The 17,804-nt window shown below is 36.4% G+C and overlaps 1 protein-coding gene across 8 annotated transcripts in view; it reads left to right on the forward strand.

Annotated features, from left to right (window-relative positions):
- Positions 1-17,804, forward strand: part of CWF19L2 (CWF19 like cell cycle control factor 2) — a 145,927-nt gene that overhangs the window by 63,714 nt on the left and 64,409 nt on the right. For 6 of the 8 annotated variants that reach the window (XM_087868483.1, XM_087868484.1, XM_087868485.1 and 3 more), the window contains 3 exons: positions 672-1,330; positions 15,431-15,527; positions 17,138-17,230. In XM_087868483.1, coding sequence (XP_087724609.1) covers positions 672-1,330; positions 15,431-15,527; positions 17,138-17,230 — 849 coding nt within the window. The remainder of the gene's footprint in view (positions 1-671; positions 1,331-15,430; positions 15,528-17,137; positions 17,231-17,804) is intronic. The other 2 variants (XM_087868481.1, XM_045797681.2) reach the window with 1 other exon arrangement.

Here is a 17,804-nt window from a genome sequence, read left to right on the forward strand (position 1 = left end):
TCTAGTGGATCTTCTTTTGAGTTCCCAGATATTTTTCATTATTTGGTAATTTTTGTTGATTAATCATAATTTTTTTAAGCATTTGTTTTAGGGTAGTATATTAGTTTGCTAGGACTGCCATAACAAAGTTCCATAGGCTTGGTGGGCTTAAACAACAGAAATCTATTTTCTCACAGTTCAGGAGAATTGAAGTCCATGGTGAGGAGAATTGAAGTCCATGGTGAAGGCATTACAATGTTTGGTTTCTTCTGGGGCATCTCTTCATGGCTTGTAAATGGCTCCCTTCTTGCTGTGTCCCTCACATGGTATTTTCTCTTTGTGTGCTCATCCATTCTATGCCTTTGTGTTTCCAAATTTCTTCTTCTTTTAAAGATATCCGTCAGATTGAATTAGGGCCCAACTGAACATTTAGCTTAATCATATCTTTCAAGTGCCTGTCTCCAAATGCTGTCATGTTGAGTACTAGGGGTTAAGGCTTCAACATCGGAACTGGGAGGGGGCACATTTAAGCCCTTATAGTTAGGATGATCATATGGGTCTTTTCTTCTCTCCTTTTTTGGGTTTGTCTTCACTGTGCCATATGACAATATATCATGGCACAGTGGCATATGGGGTATAAGTCATCGAGCCTTTTTTAATTTTAGATATTGTTTAATTTCTCTCCTTTGTAGTCAATGGAAATATTTCGGTCGAAATTAGAAGAAGCTGAAAAAACTGCATCCACAAAAGAAGATTGTAAACGAGAACGGTGGAGGAAACCAACATATTCAGACAAAGCACAAAGTAGTCAAGAAAGTAGAAAATCAGACTTGGTAAAATATAATAAAAATTTAAGAGATAGATATAGTTCAACAGATAATACAAACAATACCAATAAAGATAAGTCTGGTGGTGATGTAAAAGATAAAAACTTTGGGTCTTTAGAAATCTGTAGCAGACAATCCAATCCAAGGCAAAATCAAGAGTTTTCTTCTCTTGGAAATTTGAAACCTAGATTTTTAAGACCCTCTGATGATGAAGAACTGTCATTTCATAGCAAGGGCAGAAATTTTGAACCTTCTAGTTCATCTTCAGCACTGGTTGCTCAGGATTCTCTGCGTTGTGGTTTTCAAAAACCCACGGAGAACAGTGAAGAAAGTTCATCATGGAGCCGATCTGACGGAAGAGCGGGAGACAGGAAGTGTTCATATCGAAGATCATTAGAAACCAGGGGCAGTGTGGACTGTGGGCACATTTCAGGAGACAAGAGAGAAAAATCATGGGATGAAAGCCTGAGAGATGAGTCTCTGAAGAAGGAGCATCTGCAGGACACAAAGTCTCCATTTGCCGGGTATTTTGTCATTTGTTTTTTAAACTGATGAATGAATATTAAATTGCAGAGGATTCAAAGAAGTTAGCTGTATTTGCAGAGTATCAGTTATTAAGTGGATATGCGTTACACTCTTCTGTTTCTTAAGTTTTTTGGAAGAGATATGCACATTTAACAAATCAGTAGCTTTGTTTTATGGGTTGCATTGCATTTCCATTTATTTAACAAATGGAAGAATTCAGTAGCTATATTATCTCAAAGTTTGTTGCTTTTTTGCAATCTAAAAAACGGAATGAGCTCATAATCCCTTTAAGTGGATATGCTAAGGGAGGTATTTTGGTAGACCGTGTTACTGCTGCCATGTTGCTTTCAAAGGAAATCACTCCATTGTTAAGTGTAATCATAATTGTAAATACTGCATGCTGAGTGGAGGTCTGGGAGATTGAAGGAAAGCATGCTGCCATAGCCTGTATGTGAAGTGAAAACGACATATGAAACATCCTGCAGAGGGAGGCGTGAATTACGGTGACTCAATTTCAGAGAAAGAAATTATCCACTTTTGACAGTTGATGGGTTTTAAAGATGTTAGCATTTTAAAAGGAAAATATGGATAGGGTAGTGGTTGTATCTATAATAATTACGAAAATAGATAGTATTGACTGGTGTCATCTTGAACCTGTTGTCATTATATACAGGGCTGGGTCAGTACAACAGGAAACCCAGGTTGAGTGGGATCAAACCTCGGAAAAATTGATTTAGCTACAGAGCTGGTCTTATTGGAGATAGCCATAAATGGAAAATAAGTGTCCAAAGGATAATGATTAGCTTATACCAGAATGATCATCAAAATATGTTTAAAAATACCACCAAATGAATGGGACACTGAAGGAAGAGGTTTTAGGAAATAATAGAATTCAGGGGCAGTAGGAGGTATCAGCTTGTGGTTTGGGGTCATGAGTTTGGTAAATTGTTTTTGTTAACAATTCCATCTGAAGGCGTGGATTATAAAGCACCGTGTATAGCTTTCACTGGGAGGAAGCTGGCAAAACCTGGACCGAGTGGTGGGAGCTCCACTCAAATGGGCTCTGGTTCAAGTCATGGCTTTGTTCTCAGGAAACCAAAGGAGAGATCTAGTTGTATTGACTGGATAAACATGACAGGGATTAGAGAATGTCTAAGGCTGTATACATATGTAATTGTCTAGGCTTTACTCCCCGTACTCTCGAAGGTAGACTGTTTCTCGTCCCCACTTGCTGGTAGGATGAGACTCTTACTTTCTTTTATCATCAGGGTTGCCCCAGCATTCAGGCAGTCTGCAGGTCTTGACTTCTGTGACTGCAGCTGTATGTGAAACAGTCTTACACTCTATTTCATCTGGTTCTGTATTTGTAGTTTTATTTAAGTTGTAAGTTTCTGTAGAGCTGCTGTAATATAGGCACTCACTAGAAGCCGTGTGTGTGTGTGTGTGTGTGTGTGTGTGTGTGTGTAATTTTTTTTAGACTTATTTATTTATTTTTAGAGATAGAGCTCAAGTGGGGAGAGGGACAGAGGGAGAGAGAATCCCAAGTAGACTCCCCGCTGAGTGCAGAGCCTGTTGCAGGGCTCCTCTGAGGACCCTGAAATAATGGCCTGAGCCGAAATCAAGAGTCGGATGCTTAACCGGCTGAGACACCCAGAGACGCCCCTGAAGGCAGTATTTTTGTTAGCTGTATTATTTTGATGTTACAGATGGTTTGAAGCTTTCCATGAATTTGGTGATTGACTGGAGAAGGAAAGAACAGTCTAGAAATTGTCTACATACACGTGAAAGACAGAAAAATTCCTGGTCCTGTGTGAGTGTTGTGAATTAACAGACCAAGGAAGATGTTGAAGAATGCCTCTTTTCAGGGACTGAAAAGAGTCAGTGAAGGACTGTGAGGGTTGTTAGTTTGTATAAACATTATCCTAGGTATATGCTGAATTCTTTATAAAATGGTAGAATTCTGGGGAGCTTTAGAACTACTGAATTTTAGAAGTAGGGGAAAAAAATCATAGAACTGATTTTAGAACTAGAAGAAAGTGGTGTGACTCCTGCGTTTTCCAGATTGGGGGAGCTGAAGCACCCAAGGTTGTAACTTGTTTATGTTACTTAGGGTTACCAGATTTAGCAAATAAAGAAAAGTATGTCCCTTGCAGTATTCGCACAGACTTACACTAAAAATTTTTTTTATTTACCTGACATTCAAATTCGACTGGGTGTCATGTTTTGTATCTGGCAATTCTATGTAACACTTAGCCAGTTTCTGGGTTTGTGATGTTTTTACAAGAGATAATGTATATGATTATATATAAAAAACTTAATTATATATTTAAGTTACATAGCTTCACAGTGTATATATTATTCTGAACCTTGTTCCCCCCCCCAATCATTATATCCTAAAGATCTTTTCACATCAGCGCTATGTATGTACTTTTTACAGGCTTTTTAATATTCTGTTAAAACATAGATAGAAGCTAGTATTTCTCCTCGGTCTCCTGTTGATAGACTTTAGGTTGTTTCTAGTTTTTCATGCTTACAATAATGCTGCAGTAAATAGTTTTGTAATGTGTATCTTTGCACACTGATTAAATATAGCTGTAAAATAAATTCCAAGCAGTGGAATTTTATTTTTATATTTTGTTATATTAACCAGTTTACTCTTACCAGTCAAATACTAGAAAGACTTTTCTTTTCCTTGCCAACAGTATTATTGACCTTTCTAATCTTTGTTGTATACATACTTCAGAAATGGAGTTGTTCTTGATTTGAATTTAAGTATGGGTGAAGTTTGGCATATTTTATAAATATTTGTTTATTTCTATTTTTGCTAACTAGTCATATCTTATAGTTACTTGTTGAGTTCTCCATGAGAACTCTTTATAGTTTTCATGTAATATATAGTGTTTTCATCACTGTTAGAGTTGCGTTTTCTTCTTGTTTTACTTTTCTTTTTCATCCTTCTTTTCCTTCATTCTTACTATGATCAGTTTTCTCATTCTTTTCCTTTTCCTCTTTATGCCCTGCAGTTATCTTAAGTAGGCAGAAAACATCCTCTAGACGTGGTCCATGTGTTCAAGATCTTTAAGCTTATTATTCTTAGAAATAATATGTGTTTGTGTATAATTTTATTTTGTTGGAAAATATATCAGCTGTGTATTTTCAGGATTTTGAAACGTAGAATAGTTTGCAATGTGAACAAAAACTAGTGTGATGTTCTTAATTTAGATTTTATGAAGTTGATATCAGGAACTAACCTGTTTTATATACTGTTTTAGCCTTTGAATATCATTCTTGGTAGAGTTTGCTGTGGTGGCCCGGAAGGACAGGAGAAGGATGGCAGGTTCTGAAGGTTTTGAATGTAAGCCATATGAGATCCTTGGACAGGGAGAAAATTTGAGAACAAGTGGTAAGAAACCAATAATTAAAGGGAGGAGATATGTGAACACTGCCAGTAGGCAAAGAATAATTACAGTATACTCAGGGTTTCTGGAAATGTCATTGGGGTGCAGCTTTTTTAATTACTTCTTCCTTGAAAGTTTTCAGCCAGGGTTGGGTGTATGCTGTAAAGAGTGTATTTTAATGGGAAAATAGAATTTGCTTTTTAGAAATTAATTATGAAGAGGACTTCTGAAATTTACCAGTAATCCTGGAAAATGAGAAATACTTGTACTTTTTTCTTTTTGTAGGATAATTGCAGATGCCATGGCAATGTTCCTTTCTGAGTATTTGCTCATCATCGTAAATGCTTAGTGAAAGTAAGGAGTCTGTTACCTGCTGTTTGCTGCTAGGCAGTGTTTTGCTATGGTATTAACAAGATGAAATAATGTGTTCTTCATTCTTTGGGTGCCCAGTGACTCATTTTAATGTCTTTATTTGATACCTATTACTGTTCTACGAAGTGTGTCGAAGACACTAGTATCAGAGATTTTGGGAATTCTTTCGTATCATCTAATTTATCCTTATCTACTAATAAATAATTTAATTCCTGTTAGAAAATGCTCCCCCCCCAAAGATGGAGTACAAATTTCATGACAATGAAAGTTGCTGCTTTCAAAGGTCTCTTGGGATTCCAGTTATCTTTTTGAAACTTGTGAGCTTTGGTTGGAGTTCAGCATACCTTCGTTGTCCTCTTGAGTGAACCTTAACCTTGCCTACTGAGAGTGACGGGAAGAGGAAAGTTCTCAAAAAAAGGGAAGAGTCAAAATGACAAAGATATGCCTTTCTATAGAAATAATAGAGGTCTTTGGCAATTTAATATAGAATATTATCATTGGAAAAGAGGATTTATTAGCCAGATTTCATAGACTAAGTTATGATTGTGGGTCATGAGATGGTAGAGATGGAAAGTGTACGTGGGAGACGTGGGTTAAGTGAAGGACCTCATTTCTCTCACCTTTTTTTTCTTTTAAGGTGCAGACACTTGAATACATGTATATATTAATGGAAAAGAGTATTGCTTTTAGAAGAGAGATGATAGATGGCATAATTGAGCAAGATCCCAAGGTTACTGTGGATGAATGTGGGATCCAGTGTCTTCCTGCAAGCAGAAGGATTAGCCTGGGGGGGAAGTGTTAAAGAAGAGGAAGGTGTGGCTGTAGATTGTGAGTGACAGGAGAAGATTACAGAAATTCCTGACAGCTTAGGTCAGTATTTTTTAACATATCATCCCCATAATATTGGTGTTCTTTTTAGTCTGGATATGAACCCCGGTGATTTTAGTAGCTTCAGGAGGAAAAAAAGTGATGAACAATTTAATTCATACACAGCTCATAAAATTGAAATGTCCTGTCATTTTTATGACTTATTGCTATTAGCTTATTTTATTTTTACCAAAAAATATTGATGAATTTTTGGCCCATGTGCATATCATATTTTCTTTAAGTAATCCTTGGAAACTGAAAGTTTGAGAAATAAACTTTCTTTTACTCAGATTTGAAAAAAAGTATCTGTTCTGGTGTGACAAGGACTACAGTGACAAGGGGAAGTTATTTTTGTACCAGACATGTCCCTTGGAACTTAAATTAGATGGCTCTGATAAAATTTTTCTGCTGTTTAGGTTATGTTTACTGAATGCAGCTATTTCCTAGGTCTAGTGGTATAAAAACAGGTATGACGTAGTATCTGCCTTCAGGGAGCTCATAGTAGCAAAGAGTCATTTCTGTACAGGTGTGTGAACAAATACAGGTGCATAAACAGCATGGTACTTTTAAAATTACAGGTATAGGTATAGATCCTTATATAAGAAAGGATGATTAACTCTTCTGAGATATGAGAATAGAATCTGGGAAAGTCGTGCAGGGAAAGTTGGGGGTCTCAAAGGATGAACTCATTAGGTGTAAGTGGGAAGAGGTTATCAACATGGAGATAACTAGGAGATGGAAGACAGTGTGGTCTAGTTGAGCATTTGTGAATAGTATTTAGGAATATTAGATGCAGTAGTTCCCTGAGGAGAGGATATATGTCTTTCTAGTCTTTGCATCTCTGAATCCTGATAGAGTACATAGCATACATTAGCTTCTCAACAGTTTATGGAATGTAGTTGAGTGGGAGGAAGATGGGTGGGCAGGTGTTGCAAATGTGCCTCATCTGCCCTGTAAATGGCTCCCGAAGTCATGCTTATGAGTTGGACAGTATTCTTTAGTGATAGGAAAGAAGTATGTTCAGGATTGGAAATAGATCAGATTTATATTTTAGAAAGATACCAAGGTATTGTGTAGGTTAGTTTGGGAACTGGACCAGAGTTGAGGCTGAAATACTGGTTAGGAGGCTATAGTTGAGAGACGAGAAGTCATGAACCAAAGGAGTGAATGAATGTAGAAGAGAGGAGGAGCTTGAGTTGGCCTTCGTGGCTCAGCGATGAAACTTTTAATTCTGTGGCCTTTTGAAAGGATTTGGTTACTTATCTGTGCACCATCCCTAGACATTTTTTTAAATTTATTTATGTAAGTAATCTTTACTCCCATTGTGGGGCTCGAACTTATGACCCTGAGATCAAGAGTTGCATACTTCTCTAGCTGAGCCAGCCGAGCACCCCTCTTTCTTTTCTTGAAAAGATTTCATATTTGGATTTTGAGCATAGTGAACAGAGGACTGGTTGGAGGATTCTTCTTTGACTTAGCAACTGGCTCTTAGAGGCAAAAGGAACTCAACATAATTGAGCACCAGGTTATGTATTATGTTTGGAATTTTGTTTTATTACTGCAGTTACTATAATTCTATACATTATCACATTTGATCCTAATAATGTGAGGGTAGGTATTTTTTAAATTCAGTTAGCCAACGTATATTACGGACTTAGTTTCAGATGTAGAGTTCAATAATTTATCAGTTGCGTATAACACCCAGTGTTATGATCCCATCATGTGCCCTCCTTAATGCCCATCACCCAATTACCCCATTCCCCCCACCCACCTTCCCTCCAGCAACCTTGTTTCTTTCCTATAATTAAGAGTTGTAAGGGAAGGTATTAATCAGTTTTTTGGTTTTATAGCCTCAGAAAGGTTAAGGTACTTGCCCAATCTCATAAAGCTAGTAAATGAGAGTCTACATTTAAACTCATGTCAGTCTAACTCCAGAACTCCTTTTCTCATAATACTAAGAGGGATTTCTCATTTCTTGCAAGGCTATGATTGGCATTTTAAAGAAACAGCTTCTAGTGCCGTATGAAAAGCTTGCATTAGGAACTCTTAGAATTTTATTAGTAGTCTGTTTTTAGGTATTTATACTTTTATTTTTATCCCTGTGTATTAGTAGGCATGTATCTATTGATGTATTGACACATGATATAGTAGTTTATTAACATCCCTAAAATCTTTCTCCTCATAAGGAAATGGATTGATAGATGGTTTTTGGCTTTCTTCTTTTTCTTTTCTTCTTCTCCTCCCCCTCCTTCTCTGCCCCCTCCCCCTCCCCTTCCCCCTCCTGTCCTCTTCCCCCCTCCCCCTCCCCATCCCCCCTCTTCTGCCATTTATTTGAGAGAGTGAGGGATAATGAGTGGGAGAGAGGGAGGGAGAGAGAATCTCAAGTAGACTCCAAGCTGAGTGTGGAGCCCGATGTGGGGCTCCATCTCATGACCCTGAGATCACAACCTGAGCCAAAACCAAGAGTCGATGTTTACCTGACTGTGCCACCCAGGCATTCCTGGCCTTTATTTTTCTAATTCTATAAATCTGAGCTTGCTTGCAAGATAGCTTATTTTCTGAATGTTTGAACTCAGTGAGAAGTCATGTGTCTGGATTATAGGAAACATCTATTGGATTAACAAAGAAAGCTTTGGAGAAATATTGAGGAAACCAACTCCTTATCCGTTTTACCTTTCCTATGTTCTTCATTTTCTCAGTTGGCTGGAGTTGAGAAGAAAAATGGATGAACTAGAAATAGGTTTGTTGGAAAGAAAAATGTGGTCAAGTACTTAAACACTTGGCAGCGAGGAAAGGCGGAAAAAGTGGAAGGAATAGTAGCCAGGAAGTTTTACACTTAGGAAGCCAGGAAGTCTAAGAGGTAGACCCTGGGACAGGCCGACTTCAGGGGGGGAAATAATTGTACTGATAACTTTTTAGAAAGGGCAGGAAGTGTGGTTATTTAAATTTGTTATGTGTTATACATACATATAAAAATTTAATATTTATAATTCCTACATAAAAGACAGGAATAGTAAGTTTTCAGAACAGAATTTTGGGTAATTAATTGAATGAAAAAGAATACAAGTTGAGAAAAGGAAGTCAAGCTTTTTTTTGAAATATGATTGGGTTGCCCAAAATTTTAAAAAATTATGTTTACAGTACAATAAAAATGATGTGTACCTCAGAATTTAATTTGGAAACAGTTACTGAAAAATATTTTCCATACAAAAAAGTACACCTAACAATACAAGCAATACCTCAACATATAGAAGCATATAAAGGTACTGATAGTTTCCTGCTTCATGAATGCAGTGTCCCTAATGTTCTTCTGAATTGGTTTTTAGAATGTAGACTGAGTCACAGAAAGAAAAATACCATATGATTTCACTCATATGTGGAATTTAGGAAACAAAACAGATGAACGTGTGGGAAGGGGGAAAAAAAAGAGAGAGAGAGAGGCAAACCATAAGGAGACTCTTGAGGATAGAGAACAAACTGAGGGTGTGACCGAGGTAGGTGGGTGGGGGGATGGGCTAGAGGGGTGATGGGCATGAAGGTGGGCCCTTATTATGATGAGCACTGGGTGTTATATGTAGTGATGAATCACCGAATTCTACTGAAACCAATATTACACTATATGTTAACTAACTAGAATTTAAATAAAAATTTGGAAGAAAAAAATCTATAACATCTCAAAAAAAAAAGTAAGGGAATAAAGTTACATCACAGTGTCTGGCATGGGGAAGTGCTCAGTAAACATCAGTGTATCAAAAAAATTAAAACGAAATAAAAAGACTGAAAGAACTTTAGGGGAGCAAAAACATTTTCCTTTCTGATGGTGCTTCACCTGCAATATTTTAGGTTTCTTAGTCTGAGCACCAGGGTGTTGTTTTTTCTTTCCCTGATATGAGAAGAAATGGTTCTTACAGAATTTCTGCAAATATTAGTCTTTTTAAAAACTAAATCTTTTTTGGGGCGCCTGGGTGGCACAGCGGTTGAGCGTCTGCCTTCGGCTCAGGGCATGATCCCGGCGTTATGGGATTGAGCCCCATATCAGGCTCCTCCGCTCTGAGCCTGCTTCTTCCTCTCCCACTCCCCCTGCTTGTGTTCCCTCTCTCGCTGGCTGTCTCTATCTCTGTCGAATAAATAAATAAAATCTTCAAAAAAAAAAATGAATCTTTTAAATTTTTATTTATTTTTTAAAAAACTCAAAAGCTATCTGCTGAAAGATTTATATTTTTTTGCCCCAAAGGAATTTGCTGCTTCAAAATAATTGGTCATTAGGTAAAGTTTTGATTTGAAGGTCTGTTTATATATTTTGCTATTACTTGCTCAGAATGTATATTGAAAGCTCAAGTTAATTTCAGTAGTGTATGATGGTATCTAGCAATTCAGGAAAATTAGGCATATCATAGCTACATCCTTTTTATGTGAGATTATGGCAGGGTTTTTAGCTTAAAAATTTTTTTTATCACTCCTCTTAGAGGCTTTTGAAAAACAACTATTGAGGTATAATTGACATGTAATTAAACTGCATATATAAAAAATGTATAATTGGTAAGTTTTGAAGTACATATATTCTTATGAAACCATCACCCCCCAGGGTTTCCTTGTACCCTTTTATAATTCTTCTCTCCCACCTCTCCCCACACCCTTACAAACCCCCTAGACTTCCACTCATCTGCTTTCTTTAATTATAGACTAGTTTGCATTTTCTAGAGTTTTATGTAAGTGGGATCATATGTTATGCACTCTTTTTTGGTCTGGCTTTCACTCTGCATAATTATTTGAGCTTCATCCATGTTGTTGCATATCACAATAATTTATTCTTTTTTGATACAACACAATTTTTCCATTCACCTCTTGGTGGACATTTAGAATGTTTCCAGTTTTTAGCTATCATACATAAAGCTTCTTTGAACATTCATGTACAAATCTTTGTATGGACGTATGCTTCCTTTTCTCTTGGGTGAATACCTAGGAGAGGAATGGCTAGATCATATTGTAATTATAACTTTAAAATTTTAAAAAACTGAAATGGTTTTACTGAGTTGTATCATTTTACACCCCCCTTAACAGTGTATGAGACTTACAGTTCCTCTACGTCCTTGAAAGAACTTGGAATGGTCAGTCTTTTAAATTTTCGCTATTCCAGTGAATATGTAGCAGTATCTCATGGTTGTAATTTGTATTTCCCTAATGACGAGTGATGAGCATCGCTTCATGTGCTTATTTGCCATCCAAATATCTTTTTATAAAGTGTTTAGAATGTGTAGTGATTTTGCTTCTATCATTTCTTTATTGATAATTTGTATCTTTTTTCTCCCTAATTTGTCAGCTAGAGGTTTACCAATTTTATTGTCTGTTTTTTTTTTTTAAGATTTTATTTTATTTGTTTGACAGAGATAGAGACAGCCAGCAAGAGAGGGAACACAAGCAGGGGGAGTTGGAGAGGAAGAAGCAGGCTCCCAGCGGAGGAGCCTGATGTGGGCCTCGATCCCATAATGCCAGGATCACGCCCTGAGCCGAAGGCAGACGCTTAACGACTGTGCCACCCAGGCGCCCCTCATTGTTCTAACCAGCTTTGGTTTCATTGAATTTCTTTATTTTTCTGTTTTGTTTGTTTGGTTTTTGTTTGTTTGTTTTTTTACTTATTTCCACTCTGATTTTTATTATTTCTTATATTCTGCTTACTTGGGTTTAATTCGCTCTTCTTTTTCTACTTAAGTTGTAAGCTGAGATCATGGTTTTGAGATTTTTTTTTCCTTTTCTAATACAAACATTTAGAGTTATACATTTCTCCCTAAGTAATACTTTAGTAGCATGCTATAAATTCTGATATTATGTTTATTTTTTTTCAGTTTGAAATACTTTTTAATTTCTCTTTGATTTTGTTCTTGACTGTGGGTTATTTACAGATACGCGATTTAGTTTCCAAAGAGTTGAGGATTTTCCAGAGATCTTTTTTAATGATATCATTGGGTTAGAGAACATAGTTTGTGTGACTTAAATCCCTTTAAGTTTATTGACACTTGTTGTATGGCTGAGATTATGGTCTATCTTGGTAAATGTTGCTATGTACTTGGAAAGGATATGTATTCTGTTGTTGGGTAGAGCATTCTCTGATTGTTCATTAGGTCATATTAGTTGTTAGTGTTACTCAGGTCTTCCATATCATTGAAGAATATATTTATTCCATCAAGTATTGAGAGTAGGGTCTTGAAATCTGTAACTATAGTTGTAAATTAGTCTGTTTCTGTTTGCAATTTTATCAGTTTTTGCTTTATGTATTTTGAAGCTCTCTTATTAGGTGCATAACCATTTAAGGATGCTTCTGTACTCTTGATGGATTGACCTCTTTTTCATCTGAAATGAAAAAAAGCTTTCTTTGTCCCTGGTAATATTTATTGCTCTGTAATATAATTTGTTTGATTTTAAAGAAGCCACTTCACCTTTCTTTTGACTAGTGTTAAAATAATACATCTTTTTCCACCCTCTTATGTTTAACATATTTATGTCTTTGTGGTATGTTTCTTATGGTTCAGGTTTGCTCTTTTATCTGACAGTTTTACCTTTTAATTCAAATGGTTAGATTATTTATATATAATGTGGGATAATAAGGTTTAAATCTGTAATTTTGATATTTGTTTTCTACTTGTCCTATCTGTTCTTTGTCCTCTTTTTCCTCTTTATCTGACTTACTTTAGAGTGTGTATTTTTATGATTCTATTTCATTTCTTTTGTTATAATTTTTTTGGTGTTATTTTAGTGGTTTCTTTAGATTCGATAGTATACATCTTTAACTTATCCAACTTCAGGTGGTATTATGCCACTGCTGTATAGTATAAGAACTTTACAGTAGTTTATATACATTTATCCCCTCCTGTCCTTTCTGTTAGCATTGTCATATATTTCACTTATCCTTGTTATGAACCTCTCATATATTGTTATTGTTTTTATTTAAATAGTTATTTTAAAGAGATTTATGTAGTAAGAAAATGTTATATATTTACCCTTGTAGTCCTCATTTCTGTTGCTCTTCCTTCCTTTGGGTTGATCCATATTTCAGTCTGGTATAATTTTTCTTCTGCCTGAAAGCTTTTCTTTAACATTCTTTCAGACTCTTGTGAAAGAGTCTTCATTTCACTTTGTGTTTTTTTTTTTTTTTTAAAGATTTTATTTATTTATTTGACAGAGATAGAGACAGCCAATGAGAGAGGGAACACAAGCAGGGGGAGTGGGAGAGGAAGAAGCAGGCTCATAGCAGAGGAGCCTGATGTGGGGCTCGATCCCATAATGCCGGGATCATGCCCTGAGCCGAAGGCAGACGCTTAACCGCTGTGCCACCCAGGCGCCCCTATTTCACTTTGTTTTTGAAAGATACCTTCACTTGATATAGAATTCTCATTGACGATTTAAAGTACCTTAGAGGTGTTGCTGCTCTCTTCTTGCTTGGATTGTTTCTGATGAGAAATCTGCTGTCATACTTACCTTTGTTTCTGTATGCCTAAGTGTGTCTCTCTTTTTCTCCCCACTATGACTGCTTTAAAAGTGTCTCTTTATCACTAGTTTTGAGCAATTTGATTATGATGTGCCTGATGTAGGTGGGTTTTTTTTTTTTTAAATGTAGGTTTTTTGTGTGTGTTTGGGATTTCCTGAGATTTTTGGTTCTCTAAGTTTTTTAGTTTTTAGTAAATTAGGAATATTTGGCTTTTGTGTCTTCTGTCTCCCATTTCTTTCTTGCAGGGTCTCCAGAGACATGAACAGAAAGGTATTTAAGGTTGTCTCATAGCTCTGAAGCTCTTTTTATTTTTTTAAAATTCTTTTTCTCCCTTTTGTTTCATTTTGCATGATTTCTAAGGTTTCAGGTTCACAAATTTTTTCTTTGCAGTTTAATCTTCCATGAACCCTATCTAGTGTATTTTTTTTTTTTAAAGATTTTATTTATTTATTCGACAGAGAGAGACAGCCAGCGAGAGAGGGAACACAAGCAGGGGGAGTGGGAGAGGAAGAAGCAGGCTCATAGCGGAAGAGCCTGATGTGGGACTCGATCCCGTAATGCCGGGATCACGCCCTGAGTCGAAGGCAGACGATTAACCGCTGTGCCACCCAGGCGCCCCTATCTAGTGTATTTTTAATCTCAGACATTGTAGTTTTCAACTGTAGAAGTTCAGTTCTGATCTATTTTATATCTTAGTTGTTTGTAACTTTTCAAACATATGGAATATAGTTACAATAATAACTTTTGCTATTCTTGTCTACAATTTCTTACATCTGAGTCAGTGCTGGGTTGATTTTGATTGATAGTTTTTTCTTCTAATTGTGGGTCTTATTTTTCCATGTCTTTGCATATGTGGTAATCTTTGATTGGATAATAGGTATCATGAATTTTACCTTGTTGAGTGCTGAGTATTTTTTCATTCTTGTAAATATTCTTGAGCTTTGTCCTGGGGTGACATGGTTAAGTTAGTTGGAAACTGTTTGCTCCTTTAGACTCTTGCTTTTAACATTGGTTCAGTGGGCTTAGATCAACATTTAGTCTAGAGTTTATTATTTCCCAGTAATGAAGCAAGACCCTTAATACTCTACCCAGTGCTTTCTGAATTAAGAGTTTTGCTATACTGGCTAGTTGGACCAGGCACTGTTCCTAGGAATGCCGAATACTGTTGCTCTAATCTTTGCGATGGTGCTTTCCCTGACTATGGGTAGTTTCTCGCTGAATACTCAAGGGGAACTCTCCACACTTTTCTGCAATTCTCTCACTGTGCAGCTTTCTCCTCTCGCTCACTGCCTTTGAGTTCTAGAATCTTAGCTATGTTTCTTTCTCTGAGGAGTCCTTCAGGCTCGGCCTACATTCCCCTTCCCTGATCTTCAGGAATCTTTCATAAGGATAACTTTATATATTCTAGGTCTCTAACCTTGGCTGGAAGTTTCTCTTGTCTTCAGAGTGTCGGTTTGGCACATGATCTTAGTTATAAATTAGTTTATGTTGTTTGGTCATATGGTCATTGTTTTTATTCTTTGAATACAGTTAAATATGTCATTTCCTGGTTACAGTTTCTTAGATTATCAGTAATTTATCACACCAAATGAGAATTGCCCCAGCCATGTAGAATTATGGCCTGATTCTAGTGTTTTAATTTTCTTTTGTTTGTTTCCTTTTTAAAATGAGTATGGAAATATTAGTAAAGAATAGTTGACATACTATTTATCTCGTTGGTAGGACTTTGGTCGGTTATTATTATAACTGCCATAGGCCATTGGAGCATTGTAACAAGAGAACCTTAAACTGTTGATTTTTGGTGAATCACTGAAGCTTTGTTTTTTGTTTGTTTTGTTTTGTTTTTAAGGTTTTAGAATCATGATCCATTGGTCCTAAGTATTTTGTTGAGGTCAGTTAAAATAGTATTTGAGTCTTGATGTTGTTACTTGCAATGTCCCTTGTTATTTCATATGCTCTTAATCTGTCTTGTTCAACAGAGGTCATCCTGAGGATGATTCCATCCACATTTTGAGTGTTGATGAGAAGAATAAACTGGGAGCCAGGATTATCAAGGCAGAGATGATGGGAAATATGGTAAGTCTTCTGTGTTGTTCTTAGGAGAATAGAAATTAACTCCCACTTCTTACAAGTAATTTTGGAAGTTTCTTCTCATTGTGGATGTAGCACTGTATGAAAAATAACTGCTGCTTATTGATTCTTTAAAGAAATTCTTGAACATTTCTAAAAACAGTTCTGTCCATTCTAAATAGTGTCTACCTTTCCTGTCAGATTTTTGAAAATTAAGATCCTAGGGAACAAAATGTTTTTCCATTTTCTTTTCTACTTTGCAGTTTTAGTGTAGCATGTTGGAGGGAGATGACGATGTCATTGTCTTCTTTCCCTGTTTTAGTCCTATGTTATTTAGAGTGTGTATTGCTTTCTTAGATTCCCTTACTTAGGAACCTAGCAAATGAGCTTCTAAAAAAGGCGGTTAATTCATTAGTCCAAATTTTAATGGAATATGTTTATGCCTGATAAGTGTTAGATGCTTTGTATAGGTTAGCTCATTTAATTTCCATAATAGTGTTATGATTTAAGACTAATTTGCCTCAGAATTCAGTAGGAAATGGGATGATGTGCTGAGAGCTACACCCGTCTCTGTCGATTGTTTGCATGTTACAGCGTCACGTTGCTGTCGCACTGGTACATGTTACGTTGTGCACAGCAGCAGAGCCAGGCCAGACAGCTTTACCTGTCTTGACAGAGTCCATGCCCTCATGGTCTTAGGAATGTACTCATCTCAAACCCAAATGTCAGTGAGCTTTAAGTGATCTTCCCTTTTGTGTACTGTCAGTATGACACTGTTCGATAGAATAGAAGTTGGCCAAACAAGATACTTCTATTTTTATTAGTTTGTGTATCGAATAAAAGGCCTATCTTGCATATGCTGCTCTTTCTCTTTGAATCCAGTCTTTGGTAACACTGCCCTTCAGCTCAACCCAGAAATTGGTAAGAGAGACAAACCAACAACAGTAATAATAACAAAAAGTTATTAAAGTTTGTCTTTTGAAAGCCCAAAGGAATTAGTTTGAAATAGTGAAAGAGAGGTCACCAAGTTAGCAGGTTAATTTATGTTATAAGAAGTGTTCCTTTAGTAATGGGACCACCGCAGTGAGAATACCCTTCTCGGCTTGTCATATGCTTCTGTTTGTTTATTTCTTCATGTGTCAGTTGTTTTATATAAATTTCTAAAGACTTTCTAGAGTAAAAATGAAATATATTGAGAGTTCTTATTTACATTACCCAACAATAAAGAAGGTAATATTTTAAGTCTTATTAAGGATTTATTGTTAATAGTAACTGAAATTTTGACTATTGAATGTTTAAATCAAAAGAATTATAAAAATGTCATTCTTAAGGTTATGTATTTTCTCTATGCCCCTGTCTCTCCCCTAAAATATATGTCCTTGTAATTATTTACCTTCAAAGCATAAACAAATGGCACAGCTATCTGAGATGTGTGGGACTGAGATGAATTCATTAAAAAGCAATGTACCAGGCTGTGAGTTGGTGACTGAATTTAGGTTATGGCCACATGGGTGTTCATTATGCTCTTTTCCCTTCTGTTGTATAAATTTGAAGTATTCTACACTGAGGAATTAAACTATATGTGATACTCATTTTTCTTGTTTTTCCCTTTGAAGGAATTAGCGGAACGACTTAAAGCTCAACTTGAAAAGGCAAATAAATTCAAAGAAACTGTAACACAGGTATCATCAAAAGAATCTGGGGTGGGGGTAAGTAATGAAAGTTGTTTGTAGGTGTGTAATTACCTTGCATAATACTGCTACTTGGCAGTGGTAATACTTGAATGTACAATGTTTCTGTATCTGTGTCAGTGTGTTTATATGTGTGTTTGCTTGTTTCTAAAATTTATTTTCGTATGTATTGTCTTAACGTTCCACCCCTGAGTCCTGGTGGAAAAAAGCCTAGGCCGGAGAGACCTGGTTTTATTTTGGACTGTGCCATTTACTGACTCTTTGACTTCACAGAAAACACGCCGGTCCTTAAATTCTTCCACTAAAGAATGAGAGACTTGAATTTGGTATCTATTTCATATAAAACAAATTATATTGTTCGAGGATTCATTCGTCCATCAGTTAGTGGAAAGAACAGATAAAAGCACCTGCCCACATAGAGTCTCGTCTGGGGAGGGAGAGGCAGGAAACGATATACATAATCAACAGTATAGCGTATTAGAAAGTTAGACACCCAGTGGAAGGCTGGTGGGGGTCTTGAGTGCCCAGTGTGCTGGTGGCTTTGAGGACACAGGCTAATTGTGGTTGGAAAAGTGACACTGATGCAAAGATT

This window comes from Ursus americanus, chromosome 16 (genome assembly GCF_024610735.1).
Source record: "Ursus americanus isolate L20-20 chromosome 16, mUrsAme1.1.p, whole genome shotgun sequence".
Classification (NCBI taxonomy): domain Eukaryota; kingdom Metazoa; phylum Chordata; class Mammalia; order Carnivora; family Ursidae; genus Ursus; species Ursus americanus.